This window comes from Brachionichthys hirsutus, chromosome 10 (genome assembly GCF_040956055.1).
Source record: "Brachionichthys hirsutus isolate HB-005 chromosome 10, CSIRO-AGI_Bhir_v1, whole genome shotgun sequence".
Classification (NCBI taxonomy): Eukaryota; Metazoa; Chordata; class Actinopteri; order Lophiiformes; family Brachionichthyidae; genus Brachionichthys; species Brachionichthys hirsutus.
Window position 1 is genome coordinate 2,132,351 of NC_090906.1, and position 14,491 is coordinate 2,146,841.

General features: G+C 46.8%; 2 protein-coding genes across 3 annotated transcripts; one reads left to right on the forward strand and one right to left on the reverse strand.

The window, feature by feature from the left end:
• Positions 1-398: 398 nt before the first annotated feature.
• On the forward strand, positions 399-4,802 carry slc37a4b (solute carrier family 37 member 4b). Its single transcript, XM_068744641.1, has 9 exons — positions 399-546; positions 1,095-1,327; positions 1,729-1,975; positions 2,684-2,836; positions 2,902-2,987; positions 3,059-3,172; positions 3,261-3,326; positions 3,431-3,569; positions 4,032-4,802. Exons 1-9 carry the CDS (start codon positions 399-401, stop codon positions 4,196-4,198), a joined length of 1,353 nt encoding a protein of 450 aa, XP_068600742.1. The 3' UTR covers positions 4,199-4,802.
• A 462-nt stretch (positions 4,803-5,264) lies between these two features.
• On the reverse strand, positions 5,265-8,675 carry hmgn1b (high mobility group nucleosome binding domain 1b). Of its 2 annotated transcripts, XM_068744697.1 has the most exons (7): positions 8,458-8,675; positions 7,638-7,706; positions 7,362-7,382; positions 7,197-7,226; positions 7,069-7,110; positions 6,876-6,983; positions 5,265-6,792 (listed from the first exon to the last, which is right to left on the reverse strand). In XM_068744697.1, the coding sequence occupies exons 1-7, from the start codon at positions 8,473-8,475 to the stop codon at positions 6,745-6,747; spliced, it is 336 nt and encodes a 111-aa protein (XP_068600798.1). In that variant the 5' UTR covers positions 8,476-8,675; the 3' UTR covers positions 5,265-6,744. The 2 variants fall into 2 exon arrangements, with proteins under 2 accessions (XP_068600798.1, XP_068600800.1); XM_068744699.1 differs by lacking the exon at positions 7,638-7,706.
• Positions 8,676-14,491: the final 5,816 nt, after the last annotated feature.

A 14,491-nucleotide genomic window follows, 5' to 3' on the forward strand; every position in this document is an offset into this window, starting at 1 on the left:
GATGTTTTATTTGCCCGTTGAAACTGTTGAGTACTCACACGACCAGTTGATCCGGTGCCTCTTGAAGTGATATTTGTTATTTGCTGTTCTTATTTTCAGGCCAGTGTAAGGTTACACCGCCCCCCCCACCCCCCCACCCCACCCACACCCTCGTCTGCCCTGGTTTCCCACAAGCAACAGCCTCCCAGACAGAACCGCCCGCCTGCAGGAAGAGTCCCATCAGGGCCTCTTCTCCTCCGAGAAGCGTTTTTACATTTCAGACGCCCCGTGCAACATCCCGCACGTATTTCAGGGCGCTGACTTCCTGCCGTCCGGATGCCCGAGGGCCCGAAGGCTACGAGCCACAGAGGAAAAGGAGTTGACGTTTTTTTTTTGACTTTGCACGTCCGACAGCGATCATGGGGAGCGCGGGCTACGGCTACCACCGGGCGGCCATCTTCTCCTCCATGTTCCTCGGCTACTCGCTGTACTTCTTCAACAGGAAGACCTTCTCCTTCGTCATGCCCTCGGTGATGGAGGAGATCCAACTGGACAAAGACGACTTGGGTGAGACGGTAGCCTTCGTGGAGAACGTTCCGGTTGACGCAGCGAGGACGTTTGATCAAAACGATTCTTTGATGCATTGAGTTTATTGACGAAAGGCTGCGGCGCACAGATCGGCCTGATCTGACTCCTCGCTTTCCCACCGCGACCTTTGACCTCCTGACTTTGATGTTTTCGCCGGTTGATGGTTCCTTGCGTGAGAACGCGCCCTCCTCACGCACGGCAGTGCTTGGAGCTAAATGCTAAAACCAGTTTAGGACGCTGTTATAATCCTCGGCGTATTTGCTATCTAAAGCAACCGTAGTTTAGCGCGCTAGCAGCTAACGCTTCAGGTATTTGCATCGAAGAAAATGAATGGAGGTGAGCGGGGGGGGGTCATTAAGTTAACTGTTTCCTGCAGGGAACATGAATATGCCGAGTACATGTAGCTAGAATCCATCCAATCAGACGAGGTTTATAGGGTTTATAGCTGTCTGGAGTTTCTGACTGTCAAACGTCATGAGTTCAAAGGTCACGCGTCAGCCTCCGTGTCCTTCACGGTGTCTCCGCAGGTCTCATCAGCAGCAGCCAGACGATGGCCTACGCCATCAGCAAGTTCATCAGCGGCGTGCTTTCTGATCGGATCAGCGCCCGCTGGCTTTTCTCCATCGGCCTCTTCGTGGTCGGCGGCATCAACATCGCCTTCTCCTGGTCCTCCACCGTGTCCATGTTCTCCCTGCTCTGGTTCATCAACGGCCTGGGACAAGGCTGCGGGTGGCCCCCGTGCGGGAAGGTGCTGCGCAAGGTAAGGAGGTTCAGCCCTTTGTGCCGAGTGGCGCGACTACATTCTGACTCGTGAGACTGAACTCTGAAGCGGCCTGCCAGTCTACGTTCAGGGACAACGTAACACACGTGAGAAGCTGCCACCAAAGTAGCGGCAGCGAAAGGCGGGGAATAAATAGGCTTTTGGCGTGGGTTCAGAACGGTCCGGTTACAGGGGAGGGTATTTGTAGAAGATCCGTCCAAGAGGGGAGAGCACCTCCAACCAAAAGGAGCCTTCCTGCCCCCCCCGTGAGAGGAGCGTTTTTAACCCCTTCCTGGCTGAGCAAACATCAACCCGCCGGGGTAAATCCAGAAGGTTTGGTGTTTTTCACCACGTAAATGATGCCTTCACCTCAAAGCCTCTCGTTTCCTCCCCCCCCTCAGTGGTTTGCGCCGTCCCAGTTTGGAACATGGTGGTCTGTGCTGTCCTGCAGCATGAACCTGGCCGGGTGTCTCGGCCCGATCCTGGTCACCGTGCTCTTACGGTACTACGACTGGAGGGCCATCCTGACCATGTCGGGCGTCGTCTGCGCCGCCTTCTCCTTTGTCTGTCTGGCGTTTGTGAAGAATGAGCCGAAGGACGTGGGTCTGCCCGGCATGGAGGCTGCAGTCGGGAAGGGGGCTAAAGGAGGTAAACAGACAAACGTTTGTTAAAAGGATTGTGGGAGCAGCTGGAACTATTTCTGCCACTCATGGGACGATTAGAAGAGTCCTCAACGATAAAATGTTCTCCGTCTTGCTTCTGAATCGGCATCTAAATCTTCTCTACTTTTTTTTTTTCTTTCTTTGAGCTCCATCTCGCTGCCAAATTTAATCAGAAATCCCTTAATAAATACATTTTACATAATTGAACGAAAACACTAGTGGATGGGTTCAGCTCGCGGTGGAAAACAGACCGTTGGTAGCTTAGAGGTGCTGTCCGGAGTTATCAGGGAGCAGGTTGACCTACCTCACAGAAGAACGTCTCTTATTCCCTCAAATAACAAGCGTCTTATACCGTCTCCATCATCATTGGACCAGGGGTCGGCAACCTAAGGCCCGCGTGTCACGGCTGGCACGCCAGGGCATTTATGTCGGCACACAGAGAATATTAAAAACAATGATTGCCTTTTATTATATTTATCACCTCAGAAGAAATGGAGAACAATAAATGTTCTTAAATACTAATTGAGGCGTCCCCTCACGGGACAAGTGTAGTAGTAGTAGTAGTAGTAGTAGTAGTAGTAGTAGTAGGTATGTTTTGTGTGTGTCCTACACAACACTGATTTACAGTATATAACGATCAACTGTTTGTGAACACACCTCCCCCCCCCCTGTTTGTGAACGCCCCCCCCCCCAGGCAACAGCGAGAGCACCCTGAGCGAGTTCCTCCTCTCTCCCTTCCTGTGGGTCTTGTCTCTGGGCTACCTGGTGGTGTTCGGCGTGAAGACGGCCGCCACGGACTGGGGGCAGCTCTTCCTCATGCAGGAGAAGGGCCAGACGGCTCTCATGGGTATGCGTCTGAATCCTCCCCTCCGTCCCCTTCCCCTCGCTGACGTCGCCCCCCGTTGTTCGCAGGCAGCAGCTACATGAGCGCCTTGGAGGTCGGCGGTTTCCTGGGCAGCCTGGCGTCGGGCTTCATCACTGACAGAGCCGTCGCTCGGGTAGGAACAGGAAGTGGGCGGGACCTACTGGGATTATCGGGCAGTTTAAAGATCTCTTTTTCTTACTCCAGCGAGGCCTGAGCACCCACGGCAACCCTCGCCACGGACTCCTCATCCTCATGATGTCTGGAATGTACGTGTCCATGCACCTCTTCAGAGTGACCGTCACGCCTGGAATCCCAGAGGTCATTGCAGCTGTTTCCTCCCATTTCTTGCGCGGAAGGCTTTAAACGTTGGCGTCGCCGGCGTTGAGCTCGTGTTTTATTTCCTCAGGAGGCTCCTCTCTGGGTCCAGATCCTTCATCCCGTCTCTGTCCTCATTGGTGTCTCGGAAAAGGAGGTATGCGCGAACCTTTCATGGGCTTCCACGCGTAACAATATCATGCGCGTTTGCGATTCGTGTTTGAAGAACGTCGTGTCGCGTTTTCATCTCGTCCCACTCAGATTTGGATCCTGCTCCTCGGCGCTGCGTTTGGGTTTTCCTCCTACGGGCCGATCTCCTTGTTCGGAGTGATCGCCAGTGAAAGCGCCCCTTCAAATTTTTGTGGAATGTCTCATGCTATTGTAGCGCTGATGGCTAACGGTAAGCTGCAGAGTCACTTCGAAAATGGCTGCAGATTTCTGGGAGACACAAAGTCACCCCACCCCCCCCAACGGAAGTTGTTCCCTCTAAATAAAGTTGCGTATAAATAAAAGATGTATTTGAAAATGCATTATTTACGTTTTAACTCAAGCTGAGAGGACTTAAATAATTCAAACGATGATTTTTGCTCCATTTTCAGGATTACTGATCTTACTGAGAAAACGTCGTGATTCTAATTACACACCTCCTGATAGGAATAAAACGTTACCTGGGGATTAAGTTGGGCAGATGCATGTCGGGTTCATCCACTTTGATGGAAGTCGACTGATTAACTATTTGTTTTGGGTTTATTTGATGTGACATCCTGTTAAATTTGTGTAGCGCCCTACGTTTATTACAACGTTCCAGTCTGCCTTATTCATCTGATTTATCAACCTTGCTTGTTTTGTCCCCCCCCCACAGTGGGGGCTTTTGTGGCTGGGCTCCCCTTCAGCACTGTTGCCAAGCAGCACAGCTGGGACATGGCTTTCTGGATCGCTGAGGTCACAATGGGCGCCACCGCTATCGGCTTCTTCCTCGTACGCAACATGCGCACCAAGATGGGACGGGCGGCGGAGAAACTGGACTGACGTGTCTTGCAGCTCGATGTCCCGTTACGTGACAGGAAGGACTGTTCCGGGACTGCTGACACCTCTGTGAACGGAATACTGCACAATAACGCAACTTCAATTCGACCAAGCCAAGCCGCCGTCACGTTTATTTATGCAGCTCACGCCCCGGCTCCAGCCGAGGTCCTACTGAACCTCCTGAATGTGAATTGACGGGCCTTTTATAAATCTAGGATAGCATTGTCGCTGCGTTAGCACCGACGGTAGCATGTGCCGTGACCATTTCACTAAAGCCTCACTTTATTTTTAGCGATCGGATAGATTTCATGACGCCGACGACTCCTTAGACCACGCATGCTTCTGGAGCCTGACGTGATTTAACAAATGTCTGCTCCGCACGGCCGAAGGAGTTACGATGCTGGATTTACACGTGTTAGTGTTAACCGGTCTCGTCCTCAGAGTCACGTTGGCTACTGTACACCTTTTTCGAACCTCACATGATTTTAAAGGAATTATTCTGGTAACGTTGAAATAATCAGCAGTTCAAGATGTACAATAATCATGTTAGCTGTCTGTCTGAGAAACTCTCTCCACTGTAGTTCAGCAGGGAAATAAAGATGCAACTAGCAGAAGTGGTTTCTCCGTTCTTCCTTTCTGTGCTCCACGTGTTTCCAGAATGTTTGGGGATGCTGTGTGCAGCAGAGTACTCGATGATTGATAAATCAGTGACACCTCATGTGTAACTGAAACAAGCACGAATGCTAAGTAAAATGTTTCTGAAAAATTACATTCCCAGAAAAGCTGTTTCTATTGCAGTGATGTCACCACGGAATCCTGTCTGTTTCTATTGCAGCGATGTCACCACAGAATCCTGTCTGTTTCTATTGCAGCGATGTCACCACGGAATCCTGTCTGTTTCTATTGCAGCGATGTCACCACAGAATCCTGTCTGTTTCTATTGCAGCGATGTCACCACAGAATCCTGTCTGTTTCTCAGGCAGCGATGTCACTACAGAAATTGTTGCTAGCATCATATTCAGAACAGGCATATAGTAAAAAAGAAAAGATAACTCACATTTTTATCACTGACTGTTTTATTTCTCATCAAATAAGGAGGTTATAGTTCTTCCAAATGATCACATTGTGCAGCTTTTTACATTTTATACAGCATCCCAACATCTCCTGGAAACGGGGGTTGTGTTTTAGAGACTCTCTAACAGCCCAATGAGAAGCTGTCCGTGGTGCTGAAATACTCATTTCCTTTTTAACCTGTAGGACTGTCTTTATACTTTTTCTGGTTTTCTCGTAGGCATGCTTCGACCTTTACTTTCTGCTGCCCTCAGTAGCACGTAATGAATGCGCTGGATCTGCTCCGTAGCCGGTTCCCTTATTTGCACTTTATAGTTCAGGATTATTTCACCTGTTTGACTGAAGATTAACGGCTTCTATCCTTCTAATAAAAGATTTCACCACATCCCAACGCCTGCGGTACATCTTTCAGGACAAGACCGTGGTTACAACATTCAGTTTTCCCTTGGGGGGGGGGGTATGTATACTTTAGACCAAGTTCTGGTTTACGTGACCATAATTACCAAGTAATTAACTGAACGTTCATAACAAAACCAGTTTTCTACCAACCAACTTTTATTGGTTTGATGACAATCATTACACAGATACATCTATGAACAAAAAGAACTGCACACTTGTACTTGATACGGATAGCTAAAACGTACATGGATATTGCTAGTGCTGGTAAGCATTGGACATCTCAAATAAATGTACACTTGGTATATCGGCCTTTAAGGAGTCATCGCAACAGTTTGACTTTCAATGGTAACGCACCGAAATTAGCTTGGCTAAGAAAACAAATTCCATTTTTACCATCCTTACATACAGAAAGATCACAAATCTTCATTTTTTTCACATCAGCTATACAAATTTATTGCAATGCTATCACAGAACAGCGATACAACCAACACGTGATGCAGAGTCCTGATAGGGAGAGCTCCAATACGAGGGATTTTAGCCTTATTGATCAGATTTGTTCAGAAAACTATGAATACAAGAGTTAACATGTAGGATCAAAGCTTAAAAACATTCTAAAACACTGTTCTTTATTATAAACAAGAAAACAATGAGTTGCCCCGTGACCTTGTCCATTCCCACCCCAGCACAGATTACGTACACTGTCCCTTATAAAGCAAATGGAATGTAATCCACGCAGGCAAACTCTTGCGGTTGTTGCCCCGGCTCCCGTGAAAAACCGTGCATGTGTGTTGACACAATAATCTGCGCCGCGTCCTCCCCGCCTTCACATTTTAAAACTGAAATGAAATCGGACAGTAACAACAATAATTGCAAACTTTTCTTACACCGATGCATAATTGTGGGATGTGATGAAATTCTTGTCTCCAAATTGGTTTTTCCTTCGTTTAAAAAAAAGTGTTCTCTACAATCAAAACTACTAAAAAACCTGTTTTTAGAAAATAGTTGATAAAAATATTCCCCTGAATTGTACAAGAAAAGAGGTACAGGGAGGACTGGTAAAAGACATGGTTTGAGAGGCGCTATTCTGCCGCTTCGTCTTGCTGTTCGGCCCCGCCTGTAGCTGGTGCCTGGAACACACGTTTTAGGTCGTTACGATCTCAAGCCCGAGGACAGGACCTTTATTTTGCACACACGACGTCGCGGCGCTTACGTCGTTCTCGGCTTTGGCTTCGCCGTTCTCAGCGGGGGCCTCTGGTGCCGTCTCCTCAGGCTTTGCCTTCGCCACCTCCTTCCCTTTCTTGGGTTTAGCAATTACCTTCTTAAAAAATAAGACGCAAGTCATTATTATAACAGCTGAGTGCTGATAAACTACAGTAATTGAAACTCTGAAGACAAAGTTGCACCTTTGGCTTCGGTTTGGCCTCTGGTTTTGAAAGTGTAGGTTTCTGTGGGGACGGAAGAGCGTTCACGTAAAGCTGTACGAACATTTTTTACAACACGTCTGTGAATGTCAGTTCCTGTCTGTACTCACTTCTCTCAACCGGTTGGATCTCCTCGTGGGCTGCAGAGAGAACAGACAGGGTGGCTTACACTGAAGGACATTACTGACCCCTGGTGGACGGTAGACTAAATATTACATTTGAATATAAAAACAACGCATTTTAAAGAAGAGAAACAAACTCAGAACATTCCTTACCTTCTCTGGCTCTGGGGGGCCCTGAGACCGTGCAAAAAGAGAGAGAAACTCCGTTAAAGGGCTGCATTTTATAGCTGTATTATTTGAATGGCAGTTATGTAACCCAGAGATGGGCGTTTCCTAACAAACATTAGCCAATGGCTGTACAGCTGGCTTCCTACATGAGACTAAGCACGTGATTGGCTGAAACGATCACAACATGTCAGAAACATGTTTTGGTGCAACGACAATAAATGGGTATAGTTTTACACGGCGTCACGTGTTCGTGCTCCCCACCTCCTCCGGTGATCTGCCTACCGTCGCCCCGGTGGAGGAGGGGCGGGCTCCGCCTCCTCCCCGACGCGGCTAGTAATAGAAGGGATTGCCGGTGCACGGGAAGAAGAAAAAACACACACACACACAGTGGCGTTTAGCGTTCCCGCCACGAATTTAAAAAAAGAGTCACAGACAGAGTCTCCCCCCCCCAGCAACAGGAGCAGGAGGCTCGCCATTGCATAACCTCCGACACAAGACACGCAACGCCAGCGCCGACAAGACGCGTTTCACACCGGGGAGAAATAATGGCGGCCGTCGTGCACAAAAACGGGTTTAAACACAACGATTAGAGCAAATGTCGTCACAGTCACGCTGTTACATAAGAACAGTAAGACACGAGTTACACGCGGGGGGGGGGGGGGCGTTCTCCCGGAGAAACTTCAGAAACTGCCCCCCCCATTGAAAACAATATGCCGCCAACTTTCAATCCTTCGACAGAGAAGACGACGAGCCAGCGCTGTCCTCCATTTCTATTTAACACATTCACCCGTGCTCGAACACGTCTCAACAACGGAGCAGGAACAAAATTAATCCTCGAAAACAGATAATCGCTTGCGAGGGGGGGTCACGGAGGAACCAGCCACTTCAGAAAATCACAACACGGCAGCTAAACTCTCGGGCTTCGCCCGGGGTGCAGCGCTGCGGACGTCCGGGCGCGACGCATCGCCATTACGGCTGCTTTTAATGTTTAAAAACTCTAAACGCCAGCGGTAACGAGGCCATTTCAGGGGGGGGGGGGCGGTCATAAATGGTGTATTCCTGAAGCATGTCGTGTACTCACTGCGTTCCTTTTAGGCATGGCTGGTTTCTATGGGGTGTTTTTAAAGAAAACAAAGAAGAAGAAGGAAACAAAATGGCTAAACACTACGCGGTTACAGGAGAAAATACAGCGGTAAAAGGGAAGGTACGGCCGTGCCAGTGCTGTCGAACGCAGCGCGACGAGACGCTAATGTTCCATTGGAGGAAGAACTAGCTCAAACCGGATTGGATTCTCCCCTCCCTCCCTCCTAATTAAAAGCGCCATGTTTCCGACTTGATTGACGGGCTAAGGCCCGCCTCCTCTCTCCGCTGACTGGACAAACACAGTGGTCAGCAACAAGAGTTCAAATAAGAGCTGCGATCTGTGTGGCTGCGTCACACGTCAATCAGTCCGTCCACTCCACACAGCCGTCTGGTTTAACCAGGCAAAATGTCTAAATCCTCCGCGCTGTCATCCGGCTCGACCCCTTAAAGCGCGACGTTTCGACAAACTCGAGCCGCGGCCTCGATTATATTTAATAAACAAGTCCGTTCCCTAAAATATATGGCGTGCGTGTTCGTTTCACGGAGGGGGTGTGTGCCGCTGCAACACAGCCTATTGTAGTTTAGCGAGGGAAAATGGCGACAGTTGTCGGTCGCCCGGAGCTCCGCTCATGGGCGAGCTCTGTCTCCTGCCGCCGCCCCGGACCTTCCACCCTGCGAGGGGGGCTGCAGAGCCGGCGTGACTGCGCCGAACGGCCGCGGTGGCGCTCCAGTTTCGTGTCGGTCGTTTCCATTTAACGATACAGATTCGGCGACGTGTGTTTGTTTACTACTGTAAACACGTTTCACATTAAAACACGTTTCTTTCTTACAAATAAATCGGCCATACATAATATATATAGATATATATTAGACCACAAATATATATGTATTATATATACATATTGTAAAACCCACAAATGAACACATATAACAATCTGACAATTATCGCTTAAAGACCAAGCCGACACTAATGAACACATAAAAATGTCTTTGCTGCTTTGCAGAATGGACTTTTGAACGATCCCTTTTATGACCCTGTTACACACTTATATTCACAATTCCAATGCACTGGACAAAAAAAAGAACAAATGTGATTGAAGCAAGATTTCGATTATTTACCAGAGTTGAAATGGGAATGCAAGACATCTTAGAATTAAAAGGAAACCTGGATTCTTTTTCAGCAAAACCATTCTCGTGTAAACAGGGCCTCAGGTCAGAAGGCTTTTATTCTTCCTTTCATATTGCCCGACCAAGTGAAGTCAAACACACACTGGAACACAAATCCATGTCCTCGTGTAAAGAAACGGTCAACAAACAGCAGACGTGCACAGTTGTGGTGTAAATGGTGAATAAATGTTCCTTGATTCCCTTCATTGCTTTAATTAAACAAAGAAGAAGTAAGAATACAGGTCCCTTTATTAATCCCATGTCGGGACATTGTTTTTACACACAAAAGGGCCTGCAGACGTGCAAATGCTGTTAAACATCAAACTGCTTCTTGTCTGAAAGTTCTGCTGCCACGAGAACATCAGAACTGAGGAACCCATGAAGCAAACGGAACCGGCGGAACCTGCAGGGACACGTTCGGCCCAAGCCGGACGTTGTTTGGCATCGTGTCCGTCCAGCAGCTCACGTCGCAGCTGTCTGTGACATGTTGCTGTCAGCAAATGGTCAAATGCACGCAGGTCAGGTTTCATGTGCGTCACGTTGTCCACGGAGGAACCACGAAAGATCCACGCCGAGCTGCAGGTTCCTCTGGTCTGTCGGGATCACTATCCTGTCCCCGAGGGGGTGGGGTCTCTCCATAAAGATTCTGTACATACACAAGAGAAGGAGAGGAAGACGAAGGAAGGTTACAAGGAGGGGGTGAGGGTTCTTCGGTAGGTCTCGGATAACAACGTGGCTGTTGTGTGGCGTAAGGACGAGCCCCCGTACAATACAAAGTGTTGCAAAGTGTTCTCATGTCTTTCTGTGGCACAAATAATTAAGAATAAATGGAGCGCTGAGTCATCTCAGCGGCGCCGGGAGCCGGGAGCAGAATAATCCTCAGGTCAAGGTAAAGGTGACCTCATCCAAAGCCTCTGACAGAGGGGTGACTTGTTCATTTATCTTCTTCTCTCTCTCTCTCTCTCTCTTATCACACACACACACACACAGGCTGAATTTTACAGGTGAACTATAGTTATATACTGTAACTCTGGATTCTGTGAGAGCACATGCAACCTTTCTCTCGTCTACAATGAGATCTTCACACTTTTAAACGCGTCTTGTAGAGCCCATGTCGAGTACCTGTAACTACCTAAGTTTCAATGGCAGATCCCTTTTCCAGGTGGACGTTGTACCTTTGCTCTGCGTGGATTGAAGGGACGGTGTCCGAGCCATCATCAAGCTGCTTTGTCGTCCCACCGTGTTTTAATTTTGCTTTCTTCCTGTTGCTCGGGTGAAGGGCTCCCGGTGGTGGCTGAGGAAAAACGGAAGCAGATTGTAGGGTCTGAAGGGAATTTATAGGCAGCGTGAAGCCATCTGTGGAGCCCGAGCAGCAGGTGGGCACGGATTAAAGTTTCCCTGGGATAAACCGGCGAGTGGTTGCCTTCGAGTCTGTATGATGCACAGCAGGCGAGGCTGAACAGCATAGCATAGCACACATTTAATATTGGTATTACAGGCCTGGAGAGGAGGTGGACAGGACTAGATCAGTAAATCACTAAGTGGATTTCTATCACGCAGCATTTGCAGCGTTCCCATATGGAGCAACTGGTAAAGCCAGATTGTACCAGTTTGTGGCTGAGAGGCTCCGGTATTACCAGAGTTCCCAGCATGACCTCACATAAACATTCCATCTCAGTATATTATCATAAATCGTGCATGCAACAGTTCAAGAATACGATTTAAACAGAAAATGAAATACATTCCTAAGCTAAAAGTGAAACAGACGTCACTTCTGTCTCTGTGGAATAACTTCTACTACGACTTTAATGCACAATGTCAGGTTCAGTGTCTAAAAGCGTCATGCTGCGTTCATTATGAGGGCAGTTCCTCCGGCCTTGGAACGCACACAGTCGTTCCCGTGAAGGAGGGCCGTCGGCGCCGACGCAGCCCGACCAGCTCAGCAACAATGAACCTCAGTCGGCTTCGAACACGGAGCGGCCAACAGCCGACGCCGTGAAGAGGAATCCGACAAGGGCGATACAAGAGTTGACCTTTTTGTTGGTAAAGCTCCACATTGTGAGCTCATATCTTATCTCTCAGAGAAGGCGCGGCTCTAATGGAACTAATGTGAGATGAATCGATGGGCCTGTTGGATGCAGGCGGTGTGGAGCAGCTGACAAGCAGCATGAGCGCAGATAATGAGTTATAACATACGATCACATGACGTGTCCACTGGAGGCCATAAGCAGTGGGTTAGAGGAGGCGGGAGCTGCAGACCGGCCCCCTCTACGTACTTCCTGTTTTGTTTTTAACTCATCTCTGGCAGTACAATATGAGCTGTGTCATTCCAGAGTGTACTTGTTGCACCCATAAAATGCACCCCGCTGCATCTTATCACAACTGGCAGAAACTCACATCAGACCCACAGGAAGTGGTGGAAAGTCACAAAGTACATTCATTGGGGTTCCATCCTGAAGAACAAGTCACAGCACGGCAGCTAAACGTCCTCACGTAATGCTTCTGGATTATTTTACATCATATTTACCACACAGATATTTATTTTATGAAATAAAATGCATTGTTATCAATTCAACTACCGGTACATAAGAGTATATATAGTACCTAAAACGCCCCTCTCTGAATCAACTACTACATTCAATGCAGTGTAGAATGAAGATGATAATACACTGATGGTCATAATGCATATTTCAAATGTGATTTTTCAAGATCATTTATATAAACGATATAATTAATCTGAATACTTACTGGTATTCCATAGATTGTATTTATACTACGGTATGTATAATTACTGCATTTAATTTAATTAGTCTTCATGCACACACTTCAATGTAAGCAGGATACACACAGCATAAATTAATCAGATTACTATAGTCTCATTCGTTTTACAAGCAAGCAAGTAATTCATCAGTATTTTCACAATAAAGGAATTTTTGAAAAAGAAATAAATCTAGTATGTAATCGATTTCAATTATAAATATTAAATACATTTCAATTCAATGTTGCTTTCTTAATAAGGAGTTGTGGAATTTATACCGTAAGTACAAATGTGTCACGTTATGGGAAATACTTAACGATCATTCATTTATTATTTAATGAAACAGAATGATCCAACAGTGACCTCTAGTGGAACGATGGAAAACATCCCACAGTGCCAAACAGATACTCATGGTTTCCTCATAGTGATTATGGGTTCAAGGTAACCTTCATCACACTATAAATAAGCCTCACCTGCACCTGGAGGCTCACGGGCCTGCAGCTTATCTGCTTTTACTGTCGCATGAAGAAGCTTAAGTCAGTCTCAATATGCCTCAATGAACGTGAGTGGAGTGTGATGAGCGGCTGCGAAGCAGGCCGAATACTTCAGAGTACAGAAACAAATAAAAGTAAAAGAAAACACGCCCTGATTTATATATGAGACTGCTAACATGGACGAGCAGACAGAGTGTCAACATTTAAAGAGCTCGGCACAGAATTAGAGACCTTGAATTCTTAATTTATAATTAAACAAATACTTTTTTAAGGAATTTCTTTCTGTTGCAGAATAAAAAAAAGCTGTTTATTTACCCTTGTGTTGTAATATTCTGCGTCCTCCCCCCACCCTTAGTGCAAAAAATGACACGTCTTTACTAAACCGATACAACAAAGAAGCTGAATTGGATTTTGAACATCCCATAATTCACCGTAAACTGTGGGTTTCTGTCTGGTGGATAATTTTTAAGAATTTAATTTTGATTTTTTTTTTTTCATATTGAGCATTTTCTTTTTCTTTCTAAAAATCTCAACAGTTTAACATTTTCCACGTTGCTTTTCTGATTTAGATTCAAACGTCGTTCACCGCTGCACTGGTCGAGATGACATCACTGTTTCTACCTGAACCTCGAGATGACATCACTGTTTCCACCTGAACCTCGAGATGACATCACTGTTTCTACCTGAACCTCGAGATGACATCACTGTTTCTACCTGAACCTCGAGATGACATCACTGTTTCTACCTGAACCTCGAGATGACATCACTGTTTCCACCTGAGCCTCGAGATGACATCACTGTTTCCACCTGAGCCTCGAGATGACATCACTGTTTCCACCTGAGCCTCATTGCCTCCAAGTCAGAGACATAGTCAGAGGGGAAAAAAAATGAACCATGAATGAAGAATGTAAAACAAGAATGTAAAAGAAGACGATTGAGAAAATAAGGGCAGGGAATCCTTCTCTGCTCTGATGTTGCTTTGTTTATCATTCAATAAATAAATTAAAGGAGATTTTAGAAGCATAAAGTAAAGACACTTATTTTTGTGGTGAAAATATTTACTTCAAAGCCTAAAGAATACAAAAAACCTCACACCTCAGTCACTGAAACCAGCCCACCTGTCTATTGTGTCGCCAGCCACACACACACAGGCCGTGTGTGTGTGTGTGTGTGTGTGTGTTGTTCTGGACGCCGAGGCGATAACGGCTGGGTTTCTATGACCCAGACCTGGACCTTGCTACCTCTTAGAGTTTCACAGGTGAAGGTGGAGTCCTGCTGCTCACCTGCTGTTTCAGGAAATGCTTCTCTGAAACGCCGCAGCAGGAGCTCCGACGCAGTAAGTCTGCTTTAAGATGCTGGAGAGCATTCAGAGATTTAATCCATCAGACGAGTTTATAAGAGCTGATATTAACGCAAGACAATTATTTATACGTCATAACAGCGCGAGGACGGGCCACTGGTAGGCTATAAGGAAGTAACGATGCTTTTGAGCGACTCGGTGCTGGAACGATGAAACGAGACGACGATCTAGATTTCATTCAAGCATCAAGCTTTAAATGGTGGAAATGAAAGAGACTTAGATTAGGAGCAACTGTTTGTCATGAATGAATCAC